The sequence below is a fragment of the Lissotriton vulgaris genome, chromosome 10 (genome assembly GCF_964263255.1).
Source record: "Lissotriton vulgaris chromosome 10, aLisVul1.2, whole genome shotgun sequence".
NCBI lineage: Eukaryota > Metazoa > Chordata > Amphibia > Caudata > Salamandridae > Lissotriton > Lissotriton vulgaris.
The window spans coordinates 1,013,759,187-1,013,783,884 of record NC_141698.1 but is presented as its reverse complement, the minus strand read 5'-3'; the positions used below and the strand labels follow the sequence as shown (position 1 = coordinate 1,013,783,884).

General features: G+C 54.5%; 1 protein-coding gene across 2 annotated transcripts in view; it reads left to right on the top strand.

Annotated features, from left to right (window-relative positions):
* Nucleotides 1-24,698, top strand: part of LOC147689172 (intraflagellar transport protein 70A) — a 232,294-nt gene that overhangs the window by 150,029 nt on the left and 57,567 nt on the right. For both annotated transcript variants that reach the window (XM_086942064.1, XM_086942065.1), the window contains 2 exons: nucleotides 1,773-1,849; nucleotides 22,651-22,861. In XM_086942064.1, coding sequence (XP_086798190.1) covers nucleotides 1,773-1,849; nucleotides 22,651-22,861 — 288 coding nt within the window. The remainder of the gene's footprint in view (nucleotides 1-1,772; nucleotides 1,850-22,650; nucleotides 22,862-24,698) is intronic.

Genomic DNA, 24,698 nt, shown 5'->3' with positions numbered 1-24,698 from the left:
CGGACAGTCTTAGGGTGGCCTTTCTACAAATGTTCTGCCTATGTGTTTCCCATATTTGGTGACATTTGTTCTTGTTGAACTTAGGACTCTGTGCACTTTACCACTGCTAATCAGTGCTAAAGTGCTTGTGCATTCTTCATTAACACCTTCAATGCTACAGCAATTCATCCCGGATGCTGCACTTCCTTGAATCCCATTGTTCATGACGAGATCAGCTCGTCATGAGCACACGAGCAGTGTACTGCATGACGAGCTGAGCCCGTCATGAGCATGGAAGGGGTTAAACATGGTTTGATCGGCATATACCTTATTGGGAATATTTAATCCACCAATAAGTCCCTTCTAGAGTGGTATACCATGTATCCAGGGCCTGTAAATAAAATGCTACCAGTGGACCTGCAGCACTTATTGTGCCACCCACTTAATTATCACCTTGAAACATGTCCCAGGCCTGTCATTGCAACCTGAAAGCCGTGTCACACTGCCATGTCGACTTAGCATTAAACCCCCTTGCCAAGGCTTAAACTCCCCTTTTATTACATAAAAGTCGCCCCTAAGGTCGGCCCTGAGTAGCCTATAGGGCAGGGTGCTGTGTAATTAAAATGTTGGACATATTCTATTAAGTTTGACATATACTGGCAGAGAAAAACTGCTAAATTAGTTTTTCACTATTGGGAGAACTATCACTCCCATAGGATAACATTTGGCATTCCTTATTACATTTAATATGTGTAATTCCTAATTGAGAGTAGGTAGATATATCATGTTTGGTACCTATGAAATTGTATTGATAACCCCATTTTAATGGTAAGGTCGGATTTTCCATTACAATTTTGAAAATGCCACTTTTAGAAAGTTACTGAGAAAAGTGACGCTGATTGCGACCCTGGCTGTTGCACTGCTGCGAAAGAAAAAAGTCTTCCGTATAATCCAAGTTTACATTATAAAACAAGTAATCCATTGTAAACCAATCAAGTTTAACATAATATAATCCTCGTCATCTCAATGAATATGTAGAATCAATCCGGAGACAGCTAGATTGCCTTGAATGCTTTATTCAAGCATTTTTAAACGTTTTCTGTAACCCATCCCAGCTTTAACATAAACGTGTGCAGGTCAATCATATTTCACAACAAAACTTTCCATATGATTAAGCAATGAGAAATGCATTTTTGGTTGAAGTTTTTGAATACTTTATTTGAAACCATGCATGTTTGCAATTTCCATGTAGCAATGTGCCAGCATTGCAAATAGTGATTATTTATTAAAGCTGTTTGAGATGCCATTTCCTTACTTTGTTTTTCTTAGTGCTAAAGTTAAGTTAAAGTTAAGTTCCTTCCTAACTGGTGTTGGATTTCCCCGTAACCAATCAATTACTTTGATTGTTTTGTTCGAGTCCATTTAAATTCACATTGCTTACATTTCAGAAGGGCTTTCATCCCATGCAGATAAAAGGCTGGATAGATCAATCTACTAAGAGAAATGATGCCACAACTACTTTGTTGATGTGTCTACTTTGGAGGTGACTTTATACTTCGTATACTTGGAACATAATTCCTGGATATTCCATCATGAGTTTCTGATTTCCAGGAATATTTTAAATTGATTCTCAAAATCCACAAATCTCATTTTAATCCACATGCCACTGTAATTAATATTGCAAGTGGTATTACTGAGGATACATGACATGTAGTTATTCAAATGGCAACGTGTTCTGTGTTTCCAAACTTCTGTTTAAGAACCTCCACTTTTAACATTAGTGTCTCTTAAAGGTGCAAGAATCAAGACACAGCCGAGACGATGAATCAGTGAAGAAAGCAGTGAATGAGTATGATGAATCTCTCGAAAAGTAAGACTCCTCATTTGACTCTTCTTCATACATTGTTGTCCTATTTTAAATTGGTATGTGTTCATGACCTTGGTAGGTCAAAAGAAAAGCCTTATTTTGCCTAACTTTTTTAAAAGTAAGCAATACTCTTGGTTTTCATTACAGTAAGCTTTTAAGTAAATAAGAGATATGTTGATGTCCAGCAATCCCAAACCCAGAACATTAGGTACTTAAAATGAAAACAGTAGAATGAACTTGGCACACTGCAACCAATCCTTTCTTTAAACTTGCGTGGATTAATACTTTAACATTTAACATGAAACATTATAAAAGCATTGTTCTAACCACAAAAAGTGATTTGTGACTTCAAAGCTGTTCATCCTCCCATAATTGTTTGCAGGTTCCACTTTAGTTATTCAACTCCACACATCATGGTGATATGTTTGAACACTACCCCTGAATTGTAAAAAGTATTTTGATTTCTGAAGCAATCGTTTTCACCTTCACTCACATAGCTTCCTTTCATAGTTAAGTACTCTTTTGACTTGATGCCTGTCTGCTCTAACCTCGTTGGAATTTTTGTGCTGGCAGATCAAGGATGTTTGCTGTTGATTCGTTTGTCCTTGCCTTAGGATTCATCTCCATCTCCTTAGGCAACCGTCTCACCTAGATTGCTCTTTTTCGGGAACTGCTTTACACTATACTTCTTTCCCGCTGAAAAATGTTTTTAAGTTGAATGCCTGAATCTGGTTACCCATACCATTGAATTTTCTTTGCAAGAAACCTCTCACTAATAAAAAATGATCATCGCACAGCCCTCTGCCCTCAGTACCATTCACATTGTTATTGGAAGCCTGTATGAAATGTTAAAGATAATTCTCTGTGACTAATCTGCATAGTTCCAGCATCACCTTTTAAGGGAATGTCCACATGGGGCCAGACAACACAAAGTGCCCTCGGGTACAACAGGCATGTGTGCTTGCTTTCTGTGCCCTCGGGGCACTTTGGTATTACAAACGAGGCCGCCGATAATTGTGCAGCCCTTTCTACAATACTGACGGCGTCTGCGCAAATGTTGCACTAAAATTATTTTAATGGGGCGTTGCCTGTGCACTACTGGGTTATTATAGATGCAGACGCTGGAGTAATGGAGCAGTCAGAGGGTGCATTGACTGCTCGCTACAAAACGGTGCTGACAAAACTGATTTATTTTATCTATCCCCTATAGACGTTAGCATAATCCATAGGGTGTAAAATGGGCAGGTATCTCACACCCCTCCTGTTAGGTTATTTACAGTGGAAAAAAAGGTGATTGGAGGGCTAACAGACCTGACATAGAACTCACATTGTATTAGAGGGGCTACCCCATTTCAAAAACCCCAAATAGTACAGAAACAGTGGAAAATCAAAAATGAGGGGATTTATTATACTTAAGCTATTGGAAAAAAAAAATATTAGAATAGTAATGATTATAATAGAAACACTAGCAAAGGAAAATAAAATTAAATTGAAAAGGGAATAAAAATACCAAACATTAGTGAGAATCCTTGCATAAATTTGTTCTCAAATCTGGTGAGCAATGTAAAACATTCATGTATACCTTTATACGATGCTTGCGACCAGGCTGCTAGCTTATCAGCGGGAACACCCCTGAAGCCTCCAATTCTTTGTGCCTGGATGAGGTGGTTGTCTGGTGAGGATGGCATGGCAACTTGTAGCCTGATGCAGGTGCTTCCGTTAGTAACTCAATAGTGGGCTTGGTCGCTTTGTGATCACTTTGCACGTAAGGTGGCATATCAAACACATGTCGTAGAGAGTCTTTGGGAGCTCACATTAGGAGACATTAGTGAATCACACAGAGTATTCATATGGCAGAATCCAATTTGTATAAGTGGTTTCCTTTAGGAATATACTCTGGTAGCTCTGTCTTATTATTAGGACTGTCTGTACCCAACCAAGTATCATTAGAAATAATCTTAACGTTTATACACTAAATAAGAGGCAGTTAGTAAGACACTTTATTCTATAAAACTGAGCTGTCATGTATCATATAAAAGTATCATAATTAGTGACGTAATTAGAAGATAGTTGGTCAGGTGTGTGTCTCCAGGACGAATGTAAGATTACTTTAGAACTCTCTTGAATACAGAAAGCCCCTTCTGATGTGTTAGATGTGGTGTTGATGCTCTGATGAGAATGAGATGGGCATGAATTAAGGTATAGGAGTTTCATATTTAAAGTGGCCATTAGAAATTCGAAGTAAGATAATAGCAATGGGGCGAAAGATACTGGAACTGGCTTAGAATCGGCACTTACTCAATATAAGTTACTAAGCCTCCTGGACTGGTTAGAGAAGAGGGGGCATCCAGTAAAGCAGTAACCAGTAAAGCACAGGACAGCTAGGGCAGAATAAGAGGCAATGGAGCTACTTCGGCCAAGGGGAGTGAACTTAATGGTTGATTTCTTCTCTCTAGCACTTTTTAGGGCTCGCCTGCTGTGCGCTTGCGCATAGCTGGCGAGCTATATTGCAGCTTAAACAGAGTTAAACCAACTTGGCGATTTCTTTGAGTGCCCGAGAGCGCGTGCACATCAAAGCCACCAGCCTCCTCGGGCATCTCAAGCTTCCCTCAGCCGGCATTTCTCCTCCCCTAATTAGTCATGCACGGCCGGCCGGTCAGCACATCAAAGGCTGCTGCTCCCGGCCCCTATTCTTCCCTTCTTGCCTCTCCCCGCCCCCTTCCCACCACAGCAATGCAGAGGGCTTGTTTATATTGCAGCCCCTAACCATCTCGCATGCTGCTCTTGAAACAATAACCATTGTTGGTCATGATATAATAAACGCTCTAATTATTTTATCAGGGCCACACAGAATTTTATAAAGTCTTTTGCTGGCATTTTCGTTTTATGCTGATTGCTATTAACGCTCTAATTATTTTATCAGGGCCACACAGAATTTTATAAAGTCTTTTGCTGGCATTTTCGTTTTATGCTGATTGCTATTTTACACCTTTCACATGCTGGCGATTTGCTTCAAAGATATACATTCATCCTGAATCCCGTTACTAGAGCTTTCTCCTCTTCTGCTATATATGGGTTTTAGTTGAATTTCATTGATCTCTTTTACTAATGATTTATAAAAAGTGCCACCCACCACACAGCTCCACCTACACAGCTTCACCGATGCACCCACCACACAGCTCCACTGATGCACCCACCTCCACCGATGCACCCACCACACAGCTCCACCGACACAGCTCCACCGATGGACCCACCACACAGCTCCACTGATGCAACCACCACACAGCTCCACCGAGGCACCAACCACACAGCTCCACCGATGCACCCACCACACAGCTCCACCGAGGCACCCACCACACAGCTCCACCGATGCACCCACCACACAGCTCCACTGACACAGCTCCACCAATGCACCCACCACACAGCTCCACAGAGGCACCCACCACACAGCTCCACCGATGCACCCACCACACAGCTCCACCAAGGCACCCACCATACAGCTCCACCAAGGCACCCACCACACAGCTCGACCTACACAGCTCCACCGATGCACCCACCACACAGTTCCACCGAGGCACCCACCACACAGCTCCACCGATGCACCCACCACACAGCTCCACCTATGCACCCACCACACAGCTCCACCGAGGCACCCACCACACAGCTCCACAGAGCCACCCACCACACAGCTCCACCGATGCACCCACCACACAGCTCCACTGAAGCACCCACCACACAGCTCCGTCGAGGCACCCACCACACAGCTCCACAGATGCACCCACCACCCAGCTCCACAGATGCACCCACCACCCAGCTCCACAGATGCACCCACCACCCAGCTCCACAGATGCACCCACCACACAGCTCCACAGATGCACCCACCACACAGCTCCACCGATGCACCAACCACACAGCTCCACCGAGGCACCCACCACACAGCTCCACCGATGCACCCACCACACAGCTCCACTGACACAGCTCCACCAATGCACCCACCACACAGCTCCACAGAGGCACCCACCACACAGCTCCACCGATGCACCCACCACACAGCTCCACCAAGGCACCCACCATAAAGCTCCACCAAGGCACCCACCACACAGCTCCACCTACACAGCTCCACCGATGCACCCACCACACAGTTCCACCGAGGCACCCACCACACAGCTCCACCGATGCACCCACCACACAGCTCCACCTATGCACCCACCACACAGCTCCACCGAGGCACCCACCACACAGCTCCACAGAGCCACCCACCACACAGCTCCACCGATGCACCCACCACACAGCTCCACTGAAGCACCCACCACACAGCTCCACCGAGGCACCCACCACACAGCTCCACTGAAGCACCCACCACACAGCTCCACCTATGCACCCACCACACAGCTCCACCTATGCACCCACCACACAGCTCCACCGAGGCACCCACCACACAGCTCCACAGAGCCACCCACCACACAGCTCCACCGATGCACCCACCACACAGCTCCACTGAAGCACCCACCACACAGCTCCACCGAGGCACCCACCACACAGCTCCACCGAGGCACCCACCACACAGCTCCACAGATGCACCCACCACACAGCTCCACAGATGCACCCACCACACAGCTCCACCAAGGCACCCACCACACAGCTCCACCGAGGCACCCACCACACAGCTCCACCGACACAGCTCCACGGATGCACCCACCACACAGCTCCACTGATGCAACCACCACACAGCTCCACCGACACAGCTCCACCGATGCACCCACCACAGAGCTCCACAGATGACCCCACCACACAGCTCCACTGATGCACCCAAGACACAGCTCCACCGAGGCACCCACCACACAGCTCCACCGAGGCACCCACCACACAGCTCCACCAATGCACCCACAACACAGCTCCACCTATGCACCCACCACACAGCTCCACCGAGGCACCCACCACACAGCTCCACAAAGCCACCCACCACACAGCTCCACCGATGCACCCACCACAATGCTCCACCGAGGCACCCACCACACAGCTCCACCGAGGCACCCACCACACAGCTCCACCGATGCACCCACCACACAGCTCCACCGATGCACCCACCACACAGCTCCACCGATGCACCCACCACACAGCTCCACCGAGGCACCCACCACACAGCTCCACCGATGCACCCACCACACAACTCCACCGAGGCACCCACCACACAGCTCCACCGATGCACCCACCACACAGCTCCACTGACACAGCTCCACCAATGCACCCACCACACAGCTCCACAGAGGCACCCACCACACAGCTTCACCCATGCACCCACCACACAGCTCCACCAAGGCACCCACCATACAGCTCCACCAAGGCACCCACCACACAGCTCCACCTACACAGCTCCACCGATGCACCCACCACACAGTTCCACCGAGGCACCCACCACACAGCTCCACCGATGCACCCACCACACAGCTCCACCGATGCACCCACCACACAGCTCCACCAAAGCACCCACCACACAGCTCCACAGAGCCACCCACCACACAGCTCCACTGATGCACCCACCACACAGCTCCACCGAGGCACCCACCACACAGCTCCACAGAGGCACCCACCACACAGCTCCACGGATGCACCCACCACACAGCTCCACAGATGCACCCACCACACAGCTCCCCCGAGGCACCCACCACACAGCTCCACCGAGGCACCCACCACACAGCTCCACCGAGGCACCCACCACACAGCTCCACCGCGGCACCCACCACACAGCTCCACCGAGGCACCCACCACACAGCTCCACAGATGCACCCACCACACAGCTCCACAGATGCACCCAGCTCCACAGATGCACCCACCACCCAGCTCCACAGATGCACCCACCACGCAGCTCCACAGATGCACCCACCACGCAGCTCCACAGATGCACCCACCACCCAGCTCCACCCACCACACAGCTCCACTGATGCACCCACCACCCAGCTCCACCGATGCACCCACCACACAGCTCTACCGACACAGCTCCACTGATGCACCCACCACACAGCTCCACCGACACAGCTCCACTGATGCACCGCCACACAGCTCCACTGATGCACCCACCACACAGCTCCACTGATGCAACCACCACACAGCTCCACTGATGCAACCACCACACAGCTCCTCTGACACAGCTCCACTGATGCACCCACCACAGAGCTCCACAGATGACCCCACCACACAGCTCCACTGATGCACACAAGACACAGCTCCACCGAGGCACCTACCACACAGCTCCACCGAGGCACCTACCACACAGCTCCACCGATGCACCCACCACACAGCTCCACCGATGCACCCACCACACAGCTCCACCAATGCACCCACCACACATGCTCCACCTATGCACCCACCACACAGCTCCACCGAGGCACCCACCACACAGCTCAACAGATGCACCCACCACACAGCTCCACTGATGCAACCACCACACAGCTCCACCGACACAGCTCCACCGATGCATTCACCACAGAGCTCCACAGATGCCTCCACCACACAGCTCCACCGATGCACCCACCACACAGCTCCACCGAGGCACCCACCACACACCTCCACCGAGGCACCTACCACACAGCTCCACCTATGCACCCACCACACAGCTCCACCTATGCACCCACCACCCAGCTCCACCTAGGCACCTACCACACAGCTCCACCGATGCACCCACCACACAGCTCCACTGAAGCACCCACCACACAGCTCCACCGAGGCACCCACCACACAGCTCCACAGATGCACCCACCACACAGCTCCACAGATGCACCCACCACACAGCTCCACAGATGCACCCACCACACAGCTCCACAGATGCACCCACCACACAGCTCCACAGATGCACCCACCACACAGCTCCACAGATGCACCCACCACACAGCTCCACAGATGCACCCACCACCCAGCTCCACCGATGCACCCACCACACAACTCCACTGATGCACCCACCACCCAGCTCCACCGATGCACCCACCACACAGCTCCACCGACACAGCTCCACTGATGCAACCACCACACAGCTCCACCGACACAGCTCCCCTGATGCACCCACCACACAGCTCCCCTGATGCAACTACCACACAGCTCCACCGAGGCACCCACCACACAGCTCCACCGAGGCACCCACCACACAGCTCCACCGAGGCACCCACCACACTGCTCCACCGAGGCACCCACCACACAGCTCCAACGAGGCACCCACCACACTGCTCCACCGAGGCACCCACCACACAGCTCCACCGAGGCACCCATCACACAGCTCCACTGACACAGCTCCACCAATGCACCCACCACACAGCTCCACAGAGGCACCCACCACACAGCTCCACCAAGGCACCCACCACACAGCTCCACCGAGGCACCCACCACACAGCTCCACCGATGCACCCACCACACAGCTCCACCGATGCACCCACCACACAGCTCCACTGACACAGCTCCACCAATGCACCCACCACACAGCTCCACAGAGGCACCCACCACACAGCTCCACCGAGGCACCCACCACACAGCTCCACCGATGCACCCACCACACAGCTCCACCAAGGCACCCACCACACAGCTCCACCGAGGCACCCACCACACAGCTCCACCGATGCACCCACCACAAAGCTCCACTGACACAGCTCCACCAATGCACCCACCACACAGCTCCACAGAGGCACCCACCACACAGCTCCACCGATGCACCCACCACACAGCTCCACCAAGGCACCCACCATACAGCTCCACCAAGGCACCCACCACACAGCTCCACCTACACAGCTCCACCGATGCACCCACCACACAGTTCCACCGATACCCCCACCACACAGCTCCACCGATGCACCCACCACACAGCTCCACCGATGAAGCCACCACACAGCTCCACCGATGCACCCACAACCACCGATGCACCCACCACACAGCTCCACCGACACAGCTCCACCGATGCACCCACCACACAGCTCCACCGATGCACCCACCACACAGCTCCACCGAGGCACCCACCATACAGCTCCACCGAGGCACCCACCACGCAGCTCCACCGATGCACCCAGCGCACAGCTACACCGAGGCACCCACCACACAGCTCCACCGAGGCACCCACCACACAGCTCCGCCGATGCACCCACCACACAGCTCCGCCGATGCACCCACCACACAGCTCCGCCGATGCACCCACCACACAGCTCCGCCGATGCACCCACCACACAGCTCCGCCGATGCACCCACCACACAGCTCCGCCGATGCACCCACCACACAGCTCCGCTGATGCACCCACCACACAGCTCCGCCGAGGCACCCAGCACACAGCCACACCGAGGCACCCACCACACAGCTCCACCGAGGCACCCACCACACAGCTCCACCGATGCACCCAGCGCACAGCTACACCGAGGCACCCACCACACAGCTCCACCGAGGCACCCACCACACAGCTCCACCGATGCACCCACCACACAGTTCCACCGATGCCCCCACCACACAGCTCCACCGATGCACCCACCACACAGCTCCGCCGATGCACCCACCACACAGCTCCACCGATGAAGCCACCACACAGCTCCACCGATGCACCCACAACCACCGATGCACCCACCACACAGCTCCACCGACACAGCTCCACCGATGCACCCACCACACAGCTCCACCGATGCACCCACCACACAGCTCCACCGAGGCACCCACCATACAGCTCCACCTATGCACCCACCACACAGCTCCACCGATGAAGCCACCACACAGCTCCACCGATGCACCCACAACCACCGATGCACCCACCACACAGCTCCACCGACACAGCTCCACCGATGCACCCACCACCCAGCTCCACAGATGCACCCACCACACAGCTCCACAGATGCACCCACCACAAAGCTCCACCGATGCACCAACCACACAGCTCCACCGAGGCACCCACCACACAGCTCCACCGATGCACCCACCACACAGCTCCACTGACACAGCTCCACCAATGCACCCACCACACAGCTCCACAGAGGCACCCACCACACAGCTCCACCGATGCACCCACCACACAGCTCCACCAAGGCACCCACCATAAAGCTCCACCAAGGCACCCACCACACAGCTCCACCTACACAGCTCCACCGATGCACCCACCACACAGTTCCACCGAGGCACCCACCACACAGCTCCACCGATGCACCCACCACACAGCTCCACCTATGCACCCACCACACAGCTCCACCGAGGCACCCACCACACAGCTCCACAGAGCCACCCACCACACAGCTCCACCGATGCACCCACCACACAGCTCCACTGAAGCACCCACCACACAGCTCCACCGAGGCACCCACCACACAGCTCCACCGAGGCACCCACCACACAGCTCCACCTATGCACCCACCACACAGCTCCACCTATGCACCCACCACACAGCTCCACCGAGGCACCCACCACACAGCTCCACAGAGCCACCCACCACACAGCTCCACCGATGCACCCACCACACAGCTCCACTGAAGCACCCACCACACAGCTCCACCGAGGCACCCACCACACAGCTCCACCGAGGCACCCACCACACAGCTCCAACGAGGCACCCACCACACTGCTCCACCGAGGCACCCACCACACAGCTCCACCGAGGCACCCATCACACAGCTCCACTGACACAGCTCCACCAATGCACCCACCACACAGCTCCACAGAGGCACCCACCACACAGCTCCACCGATGCATCCACCACACAGCTCCACCAAGGCACCCACCACACAGCTCCACCGAGGCACCCACCACACAGCTCCACCGATGCACCCACCACACAGCTCCACCGATGCACCCACCACACAGCTCCACTGACACAGCTCCACCAATGCACCCACCACACAGCTCCACAGAGGCACCCACCACACAGCTCCACCGAGGCACCCACCACACAGCTCCACCAAGGCACCCACCATACAGCTCCACCAAGGCACCCACCACACAGCTCCACCTACACAGCTCCACCGATGCACCCACCACACAGTTCCACCGATGCCCCCACCACACAGCTCCGCCGATGCACCCACCACACAGCTCCACCGATGAAGCCACCACACAGCTCCACCGATGCACCCACAACCACCGATGCACCCACCACACAGCTCCACCGACACAGCTCCACCGATGCACCCACCACACAGCTCCACCGATGCACCCACCACACAGCTCCACCGAGGCACCCACCATACAGCTCCACCGAGGCACCCACCACGCAGCTCCACCGATGCACCCAGCGCACAGCTACACCGAGGCACCCACCACACAGCTCCACCGAGGCACCCACCACACAGCTCCGCCGATGCACCCACCACACAGCTCCGCCGATGCACCCACCACACAGCTCCGCCGATGCACCCACCACACAGCTCCGCCGATGCACCCACCACACAGCTCCGCCGATGCACCCACCACACAGCTCCGCTGATGCACCCACCACACAGCTCCGCCGAGGCACCCAGCACACAGCCACACCGAGGCACCCACCACACAGCTCCACCGAGGCACCCACCACACAGCTCCACCGATGCACCCAGCGCACAGCTACACCGAGGCACCCACCACACAGCTCCACCGAGGCACCCACCACACAGCTCCACCGATGCACCCACCACACAGTTCCACCGATGCCCCCACCACACAGCTCCACCGATGCACCCACCACACAGCTCCGCCGATGCACCCACCACACAGCTCCACCGATGAAGCCACCACACAGCTCCACCGATGCACCCACAACCACCGATGCACCCACCACACAGCTCCACCGACACAGCTCCACCGATGCACCCACCACACAGCTCCACCGATGCACCCACCACACAGCTCCACCGAGGCACCCACCATACAGCTCCACCTATGCACCCACCACACAGCTCCACCGATGAAGCCACCACACAGCTCCACCGATGCACCCACAACCACCGATGCACCCACCACACAGCTCCACCGACACAGCTCCACCGATGCACCCACCACCCAGCTCCACAGATGCACCCACCACACAGCTCCACAGATGCACCCACCACACAGCTCCACCGATGCACCAACCACACAGCTCCACCGAGGCACCCACCACACAGCTCCACCGATGCACCCACCACACAGCTCCACTGACACAGCTCCACCAATGCACCCACCACACAGCTCCACAGAGGCACCCACCACACAGCTCCACCGATGCACCCACCACACAGCTCCACCAAGGCACCCACCATAAAGCTCCACCAAGGCACCCACCACACAGCTCCACCTACACAGCTCCACCGATGCACCCACCACACAGTTCCACCGAGGCACCCACCACACAGCTCCACCGATGCACCCACCACACAGCTCCACCTATGCACCCACCACACAGCTCCACCGAGGCACCCACCACACAGCTCCACAGAGCCACCCACCACACAGCTCCACCGATGCACCCACCACACAGCTCCACTGAAGCACCCACCACACAGCTCCACCGAGGCACCCACCACACAGCTCCACCGAGGCACCCACCACACAGCTCCACCTATGCACCCACCACACAGCTCCACCTATGCACCCACCACACAGCTCCACCGAGGCACCCACCACACAGCTCCACAGAGCCACCCACCACACAGCTCCACCGATGCACCCACCACACAGCTCCACTGAAGCACCCACCACACAGCTCCACCGAGGCACCCACCACACAGCTCCACCGAGGCACCCACCACACAGCTCCACCGAGGCACCCACCACACAGCTCCACAGATGCACCCACCACACAGCTCCACAGATGCACCCACCACACAGCTCCACCAAGGCACCCACCACACAGCTCCACCGAGGCACCCACCACACAGCTCCACCGACACAGCTCCACGGATGCACCCACCACACAGCTCCACTGATGCAACCACCACACAGCTCCACCGACACAGCTCCACCGATGCACCCACCACACAGTTCCACCGATGCCCCCACCACACAGCTCCACCGATGCACCCACCACACAGCTCCGCCGATGCATCCACCACACAGCTCCACCGATGAAGCCACCACACAGCTCCACCGATGCACCCACAACCACCGATGCACCCACCACACAGCTCCACCGACACAGCTCCACTGATGCAACCACCACACAGCTCCACCGACACAGCTCCCCTGATGCACCCACCACACAGCTCCCCTGATGCAACTACCACACAGCTCCACCGAGGCACCCACCACACAGCTCCACCGAGGCACCCACCACACAGCTCCACCGAGGCACCCACCACACTGCTCCACCGAGGCACCCACCACACAGCTCCAACGAGGCACCCACCACACTGCTCCACCGAGGCACCCACCACACAGCTCCACCGAGGCACCCATCACACAGCTCCACTGACACAGCTCCACCAATGCACCCACCACACAGCTCCACAGAGGCACCCACCACACAGCTCCACCGATGCACCCACCACACAGCTCCACCAAGGCACCCACCACACAGCTCCACCGAGGCACCCACCACACAGCTCCACCGATGCACCCACCACACAGCTCCACCGATGCACCCACCACACAGCTCCACTGACACAGCTCCACCAATGCACCCACCACACAGCTCCACAGAGGCACCCACCACACAGCTCCACCGAGGCACCCACCACACAGCTCCACCGATGCACCCACCACACAGCTCCACCAAGGCACCCACCACACAGCTCCACCGAGGCACCCACCACACAGCTCCACCGATGCACCCACCACAAAGCTCCACTGACACAGCTCCACCAATGCACCCACCACACAGCTCCACAGAGGCACCCACCACACAGCTCCACCGATGCACCCACCACACAGCTCCACCAAGGCACCCACCATACAGCTCCACCAAGGCACCCACCACACAGCTCCACCTACACAGCTCCTCCGATGCACCCACCACACAGTTCCACCGATGCCCCCACCACACAGCTCCACCGATGCACCCACCACACAGCTCCGCCGATGCACCCACCACACAGCTCCACCGATGAAGCCACCACACAGCTCCACCGATGCACCCACAACCACCGATGCACCCACCACACAGCTCCACCGACACAGCTCCACCGATGCACCCACCACACAGCTCCACCGATGCACCCACCACACAGCTCCACCGAGGCACCCACCATACAGCTCCACCGAGGCACCCACCACGCAGCTCCACCGATGCACCCAGCGCACAGCTACACCGAGGCACCCACCACACAGCTCCACCGAGGCACCCACCACACAGCTCCGCCGATGCACCCACCACACAGCTCCGCCGATGCACCCACCACACAGCTCCGCCGATGCACCCACCACACAGCTCCGCCGATGCACCCACCACACAGCTCCGCCGATGCACCCACCACACAGCTCCGCCGATGCACCCACCACACAGCTCCGCCGATGCACCCACCACACAGCTCCGCTGATGCACCCACCACACAGCTCCGCCGAGGCACCCAGCACACAGCCACACCGAGGCACCCACCACACAGCTCCACCGAGGCACCCACCACACAGCTCCACCGATGCACCCAGCGCACAGCTACACCGAGGCACCCACCACACAGCTCCACCGAGGCACCCACCACACAGCTCCACCGATGCACCCACCACACAGTTCCACCGATGCCCCCACCACACAGCTCCACCGATGCACCCACCACACAGCTCCGCCGATGCCCCCACCACACAGCTCCACCGATGCACCCACAACCACCGATGCACCCACCACACAGCTCCACCGACACAGCTCCACCGATGCACCCACCACACAGCTCCACCGATGCACCCACCACACAGCTCCACCGAGGCACCCACCACGCAGCTCCACCGATGCACCCAGCGCACAGCTACACCGAGGCACCCACCACACAGCTCCACCGAGGCACCCACCACACAGCTCCGCCGATGCACCCACCACACAGCTCCGCCGATGCACCCACCACACAGCTCCGCCGATGCACCCACCACACAGCTCCGCCGATGCACCCACCACACAGCTCCGCCGATGCACCCACCACACAGCTCCGCTGATGCACCCACCACACAGCTCCACCGACACAGCTCCACCGATGCACCCACCACACAGCTCCACCGATGCACCCATCACACAGCTCCACCGAGGCACCCACCATACAGCTCCACCGAGGCACCCACCACGCAGCTCCACCGATGCACCCAGCGCACAGCTACACCGAGGCACCCACCACACAGCTCCACCGAGGCACCCACCACACAGCTCCGCCGATGCACCCACCACACAGCTCCGCCGATGCACCCACCACACAGCTCCGCCGATGCACCCACCACACAGCTCCGCCGATGCACCCACCACACAGCTCCGCCGATGCACCCACCACACAGCTCCGCCGATGCACCCACCACACAGCTCCGCCGATGCACCCACCACACAGCTCCGCCGAGGCACCCAGCACACAGCCACACCGAGGCACCCACCACACAGCTCCACCGAGGCACCCACCACACAGCTCCACCGATGCACCCACCACACAGCTCCACCGATGCACCCACCACACAGCTCCGCCGATGCACCCACCACACAGCTCCGCCGATGCATCCACCACACAGCTCCACTGATGCAACCACCATACAGCTCCACCGACACATCTCCACCGATGCACCCACCACAGAGCTCCACAGATGCCCCACCACAATTTCCACAGATGCCCCCACCACAGAGCTCCACAGATGCCCCCACCACACAGCTCCACCGATGCACCCACCACACAGCTTCACCGATGCACCCACCACACAGCTCCACCGATGCACCCACTTACAGCTCCACCGATGCAGCCACCACACAGCTCCACCGATGCACCCACCACCCAGCTCCACCGATGCACCCACCACACAGCTCCACCGATGCACCCACCACACAGCTCCACCGATGCAGCCACCACACAGCTCCACCGACACAGCTCCACCAATGCACCCACCACCCAGCTCCACCGATGCACCCACCACACAGCTCCACCGACACAGCTCCACCGATGCACCCACCACACAGCTCCACCGATGCACCCACCACACAGCTCCACCGAGGCACCCACCATACAGCTCCACCGAGGCACCCACCACACAGCTCCACCGAGGCACCCAGCACACAGCTCCACCGAGGCACCCACCACACAACTCCACCGATGCACCCACCACACAGCTCCACCGACACAGCTCCACTGATGCAACCACCACACAGCTCCACCGACACAGCTCCCCTGATGCACCCACCACACAGCTCCCCTGATGCAACTACCACACAGCTCCACCGAGGCACCCACCACACAGCTCCACCGAGGCACCCACCACACAGCTCCACCGAGGCACCCACCACACTGCTCCACCAAGGCACCCACCACACAGCTCCAACGAGGCACCCACCACACTGCTCCACCGAGGCACCCACCACACAGCTCCACCGAGGCACCCATCACACAGCTCCACTGACACAGCTCCACCAATGCACCCACCACACAGCTCCACAGAGGCACCCACCACACAGCTCCACCGATGCACCCACCACACAGCTCCACCAAGGCACCCACCACACAGCTCCACCGAGGCACCCACCACACAGCTCCACCGATGCACCCACCACACAGCTCCACCGATGCACCCACCACACAGCTCCACTGACACAGCTCCACCAATGCACCCACCACACAGCTCCACAGAGGCACCCACCACACAGCTCCACCGAGGCACCCACCACACAGCTCCACCGATGCACCCACCACACAGCTCCACTGACACAGCTCCACCAATGCACCCACCACACAGCTCCACAGAGGCACCCACCACACAGCTCCACCGATTCACCCACCACAGAGCTCCACAGATGCCCCCACCACAATTTCCACAGATGCCCCCACCACAGAGCTCCACAGATGCCCCCACCACACAGCTCCACCGATGCACCCACCACACAGCTCCACCAAGGCACCCACCACACAGCTCCACCGAGGCACCCACCACACAGCTCCACCGATGCACCCACCACACAGCTCCACTGACACAGCTCCACCAATGCACCCACCACACAGCTCCACAGAGGCACCCACCACACAGCTCCACCGATGCACCCACCACACAGCTCCACCAAGGCACCCACCATACAGCTCCACCAAGGCACCCACCACACAGCTCCACCTACACAGCTCCACCGATGCCCCCACCACACAGCTCCACCGATGCCCCCACCACACAGCTCCACCGATGCACCCACCACACAGCTCCGCCGATGCACCCACCACACAGCTCCACCGATGAAGCCACCACACAGCTCCACCGATGCACCCACAACCACCGATGCACCCACCACACAGCTCCACCGACACAGCTCCACTGATGCACCCACCACACAGCTCCACCGATGCACCCACCACACAGCTCCACCGAGGCACCCACCATACAGCTCCACCGAGGCACCCACCACGCAGCTCCACCGATGCACCCAGCACACAGCTACACCGAGGCACCCACCACACAGCTCCACCGAGGCACCCACCACACAGCTCCGCCGATGCACCCACCACACAGCTCCGCCGATGCACACAGCTCCACCGATGCACCCAGCACACAGCTACACCGAGGCACCCACCACACAGCTCCACCGATGCACCCACCACACAGCTCCACCAAGGCACCCACCACACAGCTCCACCGAGGCACCCACCACACAGCTCCACCGATGCACCCACCACACAGCTCCACCGATGCACCCACCACACAGCTCCACTGACACAGCTCCACCAATGCACCCACCACACAGCTCCACAGAGGCACCCACCACACAGCTCCACCGATGCACCCACCACACAGCTCCACCAAGGCACCCACCACACAGCTCCACCGAGGCACCCACCACACAGCTCCACCGATGCACCCACCACACAGCTCCACCGATGCACCCACCACACAGCTCCACTGACACAGCTCCACCAATGCACCCACCACACAGCTCCACAGAGGCACCCACCACACAGCTCCACCGAGGCACCCACCACACAGCTCCACCGATGCACCCACCACACAGCTCCACTGACACAGCTCCACCAATGCACCCACCACACATCTCCACAGAGGCACCCACCACACAGCTCCACCGATGCACCCACCACACAGCTCCACCAAGGCACCCACCACACAGCTCCACCGAGGCACCCACCACACAGCTCCACCGATGCAGACCCACCACACAGCTCCACTGACACAGCTCCACCAAGGCACCCACCACACAGCTCCACCGATGCACCCACCACACAGTTCCACCGATGCCCCCACCACACAGCTCCACCAATGCACCCACCACACAGCTCCGCCGATGCACCCACCACACAGCTCCACCGATGAAGCCACCACACAGCTCCACCGATGCACCCACAACCACCGATGCACCCACCACACAGCTCCACCGACACAGCTCCACCGATGCACCCACCACACAGCTCCACCGATGCACCCACCACACAGCTCCACCGAGGCACCCACCATACAGCTCCACCGAGGCACCCACCACGCAGCTCCACCGATGCACACAGCTACACCGAGGCACCCACCACACAGCTCCACCGAGGCACCCACCACACAGCTCCGCCGATGCACCCACCACACAGCTCCGCCGATGCACCCACCACACAGCTCCGCCGATGCACCCACCACACAGCTCCGCCGATGCACCCACCACACAGCTCCGCCGATGCACCCACCACACAGCTCCGCTGATGCACCCACCACACAGCTCCGCCGAGGCACCCAGCACACAGCCACATCGAGGCACCCACCACACAGCTCCACCGAGGCACCCACCACACAGCTCCACCGATGCACCCACCACACAGCTCCACCGATGCACCCACCACACAGCTCCACCGATGCACCCACCACACAGCTCCGCCGATGCACCCACCACACAGCTCCGCCGATGCATCCACCACACAGATCCACTGATGCAACCACCATACAGCTCCACCGACACATCTCCACCGATGCACCCACCACAGAGCTCCACAGATGCCCCACCACAATTTCCACAGATGCCCCCACCACAGAGCTCCACAGATGCCCCCACCACACAGCTCCACCGATGCACCCACCACACAGCTTCACCGATGCACCCACCACACAGCTCCACCGATGCACCCACTTACAGCTCCACCGATGCAGCCACCACACAGCTCCACCGATGCACCCACCACCCAGCTCCACCGATGCACCCACCACACAGCTCCACCGATGCACCCACCACACAGCTCCACAGATGCACCCACCACACAGCTCCACCGATGCAGCCACCACACAGCTCCACCGACACAGCTCCACCAATGCACCCACCACCCAGCTCCACCGATGCACCCACCACACAGCTCCACCGACACAGCTCCACCGATGCCCCCACCACACAGCTCCACCGATGCACCCACCACACAGCTCCACCGAGGCACCCACCATACAGCTCCACCGAGGCACCCACCACACAGCTCCACCGAGGCACCCAGCACACAGCTCCATCGAGGCACCCACCACACAGCTCCACCGATGCACCCACCACACAGCTCCACCGATGCACCCACCACACAGTTCCGCCGATGAACCCACCACACAGCTCCGCCGATGCACCCTCCACACAGCTCCGCAGATGCACCCACCACACAGCTCCGCCGAGGCACCCACCACAGCTCCACCGATGCACCCACCACACAGCTCCGCCGATGCTCCAACTAAGCTCCACCAATGCACCCCCCAAACAGCTCCACTGATGCACCCGCTAAGCTCCACCGATGCACACACCACTCAGCGCAACCACATCATCACTCAGCGCAACCACAGCATCTCTCAGCGCAACCACAGCATCTCTCAGCGCAACCACAGCATCTCTCAGCGCAACCACAGCATCACTGGTACAAATATGTTCTTTCAATGTTTCAAGCTGTTTTCAAGCTGTCACGCTTTATTACAAATCACAAAAAGATGTTAATATTTCACTTCTGTTCTTGAATTTTCGTCACAATAAAAAACACTGAACATAATCTTCACAAAAGTTATTTACAAAAGTTTAAGCTATTGCCATTACAAATTAAATAAATTATTTAAGTATTAATTATTTTTAAAAATTAAAAGCCATTGTTATTTGTTATATCAATACATCTAAGTCACGTAAATACAAAACATGTTGCATTACAAATGCTATAGGTGTCACATTTGCGAAAGTTATAACTATTGGCATTGTAAATGACAAAGCTATTAATTTAGCTATTTAAAAAAAAACACATAAAGAAAAAAAAATTTCATTTATAAGACCAATAGCTCAAACTTTCCTAATGCGAGCCCTATTGCATTTCCAATGCTTGTTCTCTCTGTCACAAACTCCCTCCTAGATAGTCATGTATTTGGGCTAACTTTGTTAAACGTGGTTGTACTGAAACTATGACCCAAAGCATTGTTCTTGGGTGCAGTATTTCTAACTCTCTTTCCCGCATTCTCTATACTTCACGTCTCCAATTTCCTCCCCCTAAAAACGTTAATTCACTGTTCATCACTTCACTTCCCTTACCATTCTCTGAACGATCTGTGGGCTGTTACACCCTCATTTCCCTAGCAATCCTTCTGCTTAACTCGTCCACTGTTCCTGCAATACCTGTAGCAGCTCAGGTTACGCACGAAATACTATTTTTTTAGTTCTACTAGTAGTTGCGAATGTTTCCTATCTTAAAAGATATAACCGCTGCAAAATAAAAATGTAATTAAATCCATTGTCTGCATGAGAGCCGATCTGTTTTATTTCAAACTTTCCCACCTACCCATGGCTTGCTCTCCTTCTTGCCATCTATCTTAACTTCAAAAATACCGATCCCCTGTCCTTGTTCTGTAATCAATGTTAACCATTCATGTCAGTGCAGAGTTATCCTAAGCCCATGATCACTGAAGCCCTAGATGTTTATTCCTTAAATTGTTTAAATGAGGCTTGGATTTGAATCTTTCTGCCTGTAAAGGGATACCCTCTGAGCCGCGAAGCGGAGGGCTCCATTCGCATGATCTTCACACAAACTAGAATACGGTTCTCATAACTTACTCGTGTACGTTTTTAGACATTGAATTCTTAGCATTAGTTTGTATCACTCAGAAACGTAGCCTTCTGTATCTAGTCCTTGTGTTCCTGTGATTAATATAAGTGCATGGACGTTGTTAAGTATGCTTTGATGTGATATAAGACCGCTGTAATGTGGTGCTATAAAAGGCTTGAAGTAACTGTGTTTAAATAATACTGGTGCAATGCTATAGGAACCCTCCTGCCCCATGGAAAATAGACGAAATGTATCCATAGTCTTTTTTTATTACTCCTTCCACTGATCTATTTTAATCAAGAAACTCCTGTAAGAGAAGAGGATTATGTTATTGTATGTTAGATTGTGTCGAGCTTCCCTTACGTTTTCTTCTTCAGATTGATTGCATAACATATTTGTAAATTATTTTCTCAGTTGATTACACATCTATAAGAGGTTTCCTTTTCTATGAATGATATTGCAAGCCAACAAAATCACGGGTTTTAATTATTGGTCAAACGGACGTGCTTTCTATTAATGTAATTATCGCTTCAGGGCAGGCCGATAAATAGGCAGCATTTTAAATAGTAGACCAGCAAAGTGAGTGGGAAATGATGTGCCCAATAACAGTCTTGGACCAAGCTAATGTTATTTATTCCTCTAGACTTTACCTGCACAAGTAAGGTCTTTAAAACTATGTTTCACAATTTCAGTATTAACATATTTCTCATTCTAAGGTACATCCCAGTACTGATGGCACAAGCAAAAATCTACTGGAACATGGAGAATTACCAAATGGTGGAGAAAATCTTCCGGAAGTCGGTGGAGTTTTGCAACGAGCACGACGTATGGAAGCTGAATGTGGCTCATGTCTTGTTCATGCAGGAGAACAAGTACAAAGAGGCCATTGGATTTTATGAGCCTATTGTGAAAAAGCACTACGATAATGTAGGTACCTTTCTCTCGATCATTTCTTGTAAAGGCTTTTCCAACTTGCATAATAGGTTTACAGTGTACCTGAAAAGCCATTTCGAGTTCACAAAACATGTGATTTGTGAATCTCATGGTTTTTATTTGCAAAAAAGGCTCTGTACATCTGGCCCCTGGTCTTTTATTTCAGAATTCTATAAATCTGTGTTTAGGATGTCATTGGTACTTCCATGAAAATAGCTTTAACACCTATTAAAAGATTAAGGATTAGATCTAGTCATAGCAGACTGTAAATAGTTTTTCTTACCTGTGCAGACAGTACACCGATTTACTGATTTAGTAATCTGTTTTAGCAATACATAGATTATATACATAAATCTAGGGCCACGTGTACTGTCCATTATTTTCTTCATAAATTCTCCTAAACTGAGTTTCCAACCGCAAAAAAACTATTGGAGTCTGTAAAGTTTTATCAGCTCCTGAAATAGAATTGCAACTAGAAACAAATTTGGTATTTTGGAAGAGGGTGTTGTGGACCTCTTTTCCGAATAACAAATCAGAGTGCAATTTATCAATAGTTTGCCAACGTAATTCCATTAGCAATCCATTGAAAGGTTAGCGACCCCAAATTTAGGTGATAACCCATTCGCAGAAGGGAAGAGGGCTCATTGCGAATGTTAAACATTTGAGGGCGAGCTGACTGGTGGTCCACTGGGCCACTCCCATTCTCTGTTAAACGTAAAAAATGTACACATAGTCTCATTTTCTTTAAGGAAAACAACATGCAATTTTTAAAAAAGTTTTCTTTATTTAAACACACTCACAAAGATCATGGTCCATTAGCTCTTGCAGGTCCCCATTCCTATGATTGTGTCCAAAAGAGCGAGCAACAATGTGCGACATACCACATGAGTGTTGAGGAGGTCGATCCGATTGCGGCCCACTCTGATTCGGAACTTTCCGAACTGACATATTAGTCCATAGGTCGGTTCACAAAATTCTACACTGTAAAAAAAATACTGTTTGCAAATTGCGACCAGTGTAATGTATAATAGAATTTGTGCTTTATGTAAAAAGGATCTGTTACATACTTTTATGTAACATACCGTGAAGCATTATACAGAAAGCCCCCTGTTTCCTTCGTATCTTGATCTACTTCTGCTGAATTCCACGGTTTACTTTCTCTTCTGAGAAGTGTTTTGTTTTGTGCAATGTGCACTTTTTCCCACAACTAGTTGATTTTGCGTCATTACTTGATTCTGTTGTGAAAGAGCTGATGCTTTCATGTCTGCTTTGTTTTCACCTGGTAGTTGGTGACTAAGTTGGATCAAGCTTGAAATTCCTCTTCTTTATCACAAATGTCTGCTTTTCCCCCGATCCCATCTCACTACCTACAAATCATGGTTTTTATGAATAGTTTTATATGATTGCCACGTTTGGCTTGGGAACTCGTTGATTTAGCATCCACGGGCGTGTCACCAGATCCCTGGATGGTTTTGTTCTTTTATAACTGCAAATAATTAACCTTCAAAAAATCTACAACACATTTTGTATCCAAAAGCACTTACTGTGTTATGTTCTTTCTGACTAATGTGGTTTATCAATTAAGTTGGTAAGATAAGGTGAGAAAGGAATACATTTTTTTCATAAACATTTTAAAATGTTGTAAAAATGATATATTTATTAGCATTATTAGCATTACTTTTGTGTGTGATATATATGTGTGATAATATCCAATCATGTAACAGGATGGTGCACTCTTGCACTTTAAAAAGTAACTGCTGCCTCATTAACGTTATGCGACCAAGGCCTCTGGGCAGGCCGAAACGTTATGCTGTTGGTGAAAACTGAATAA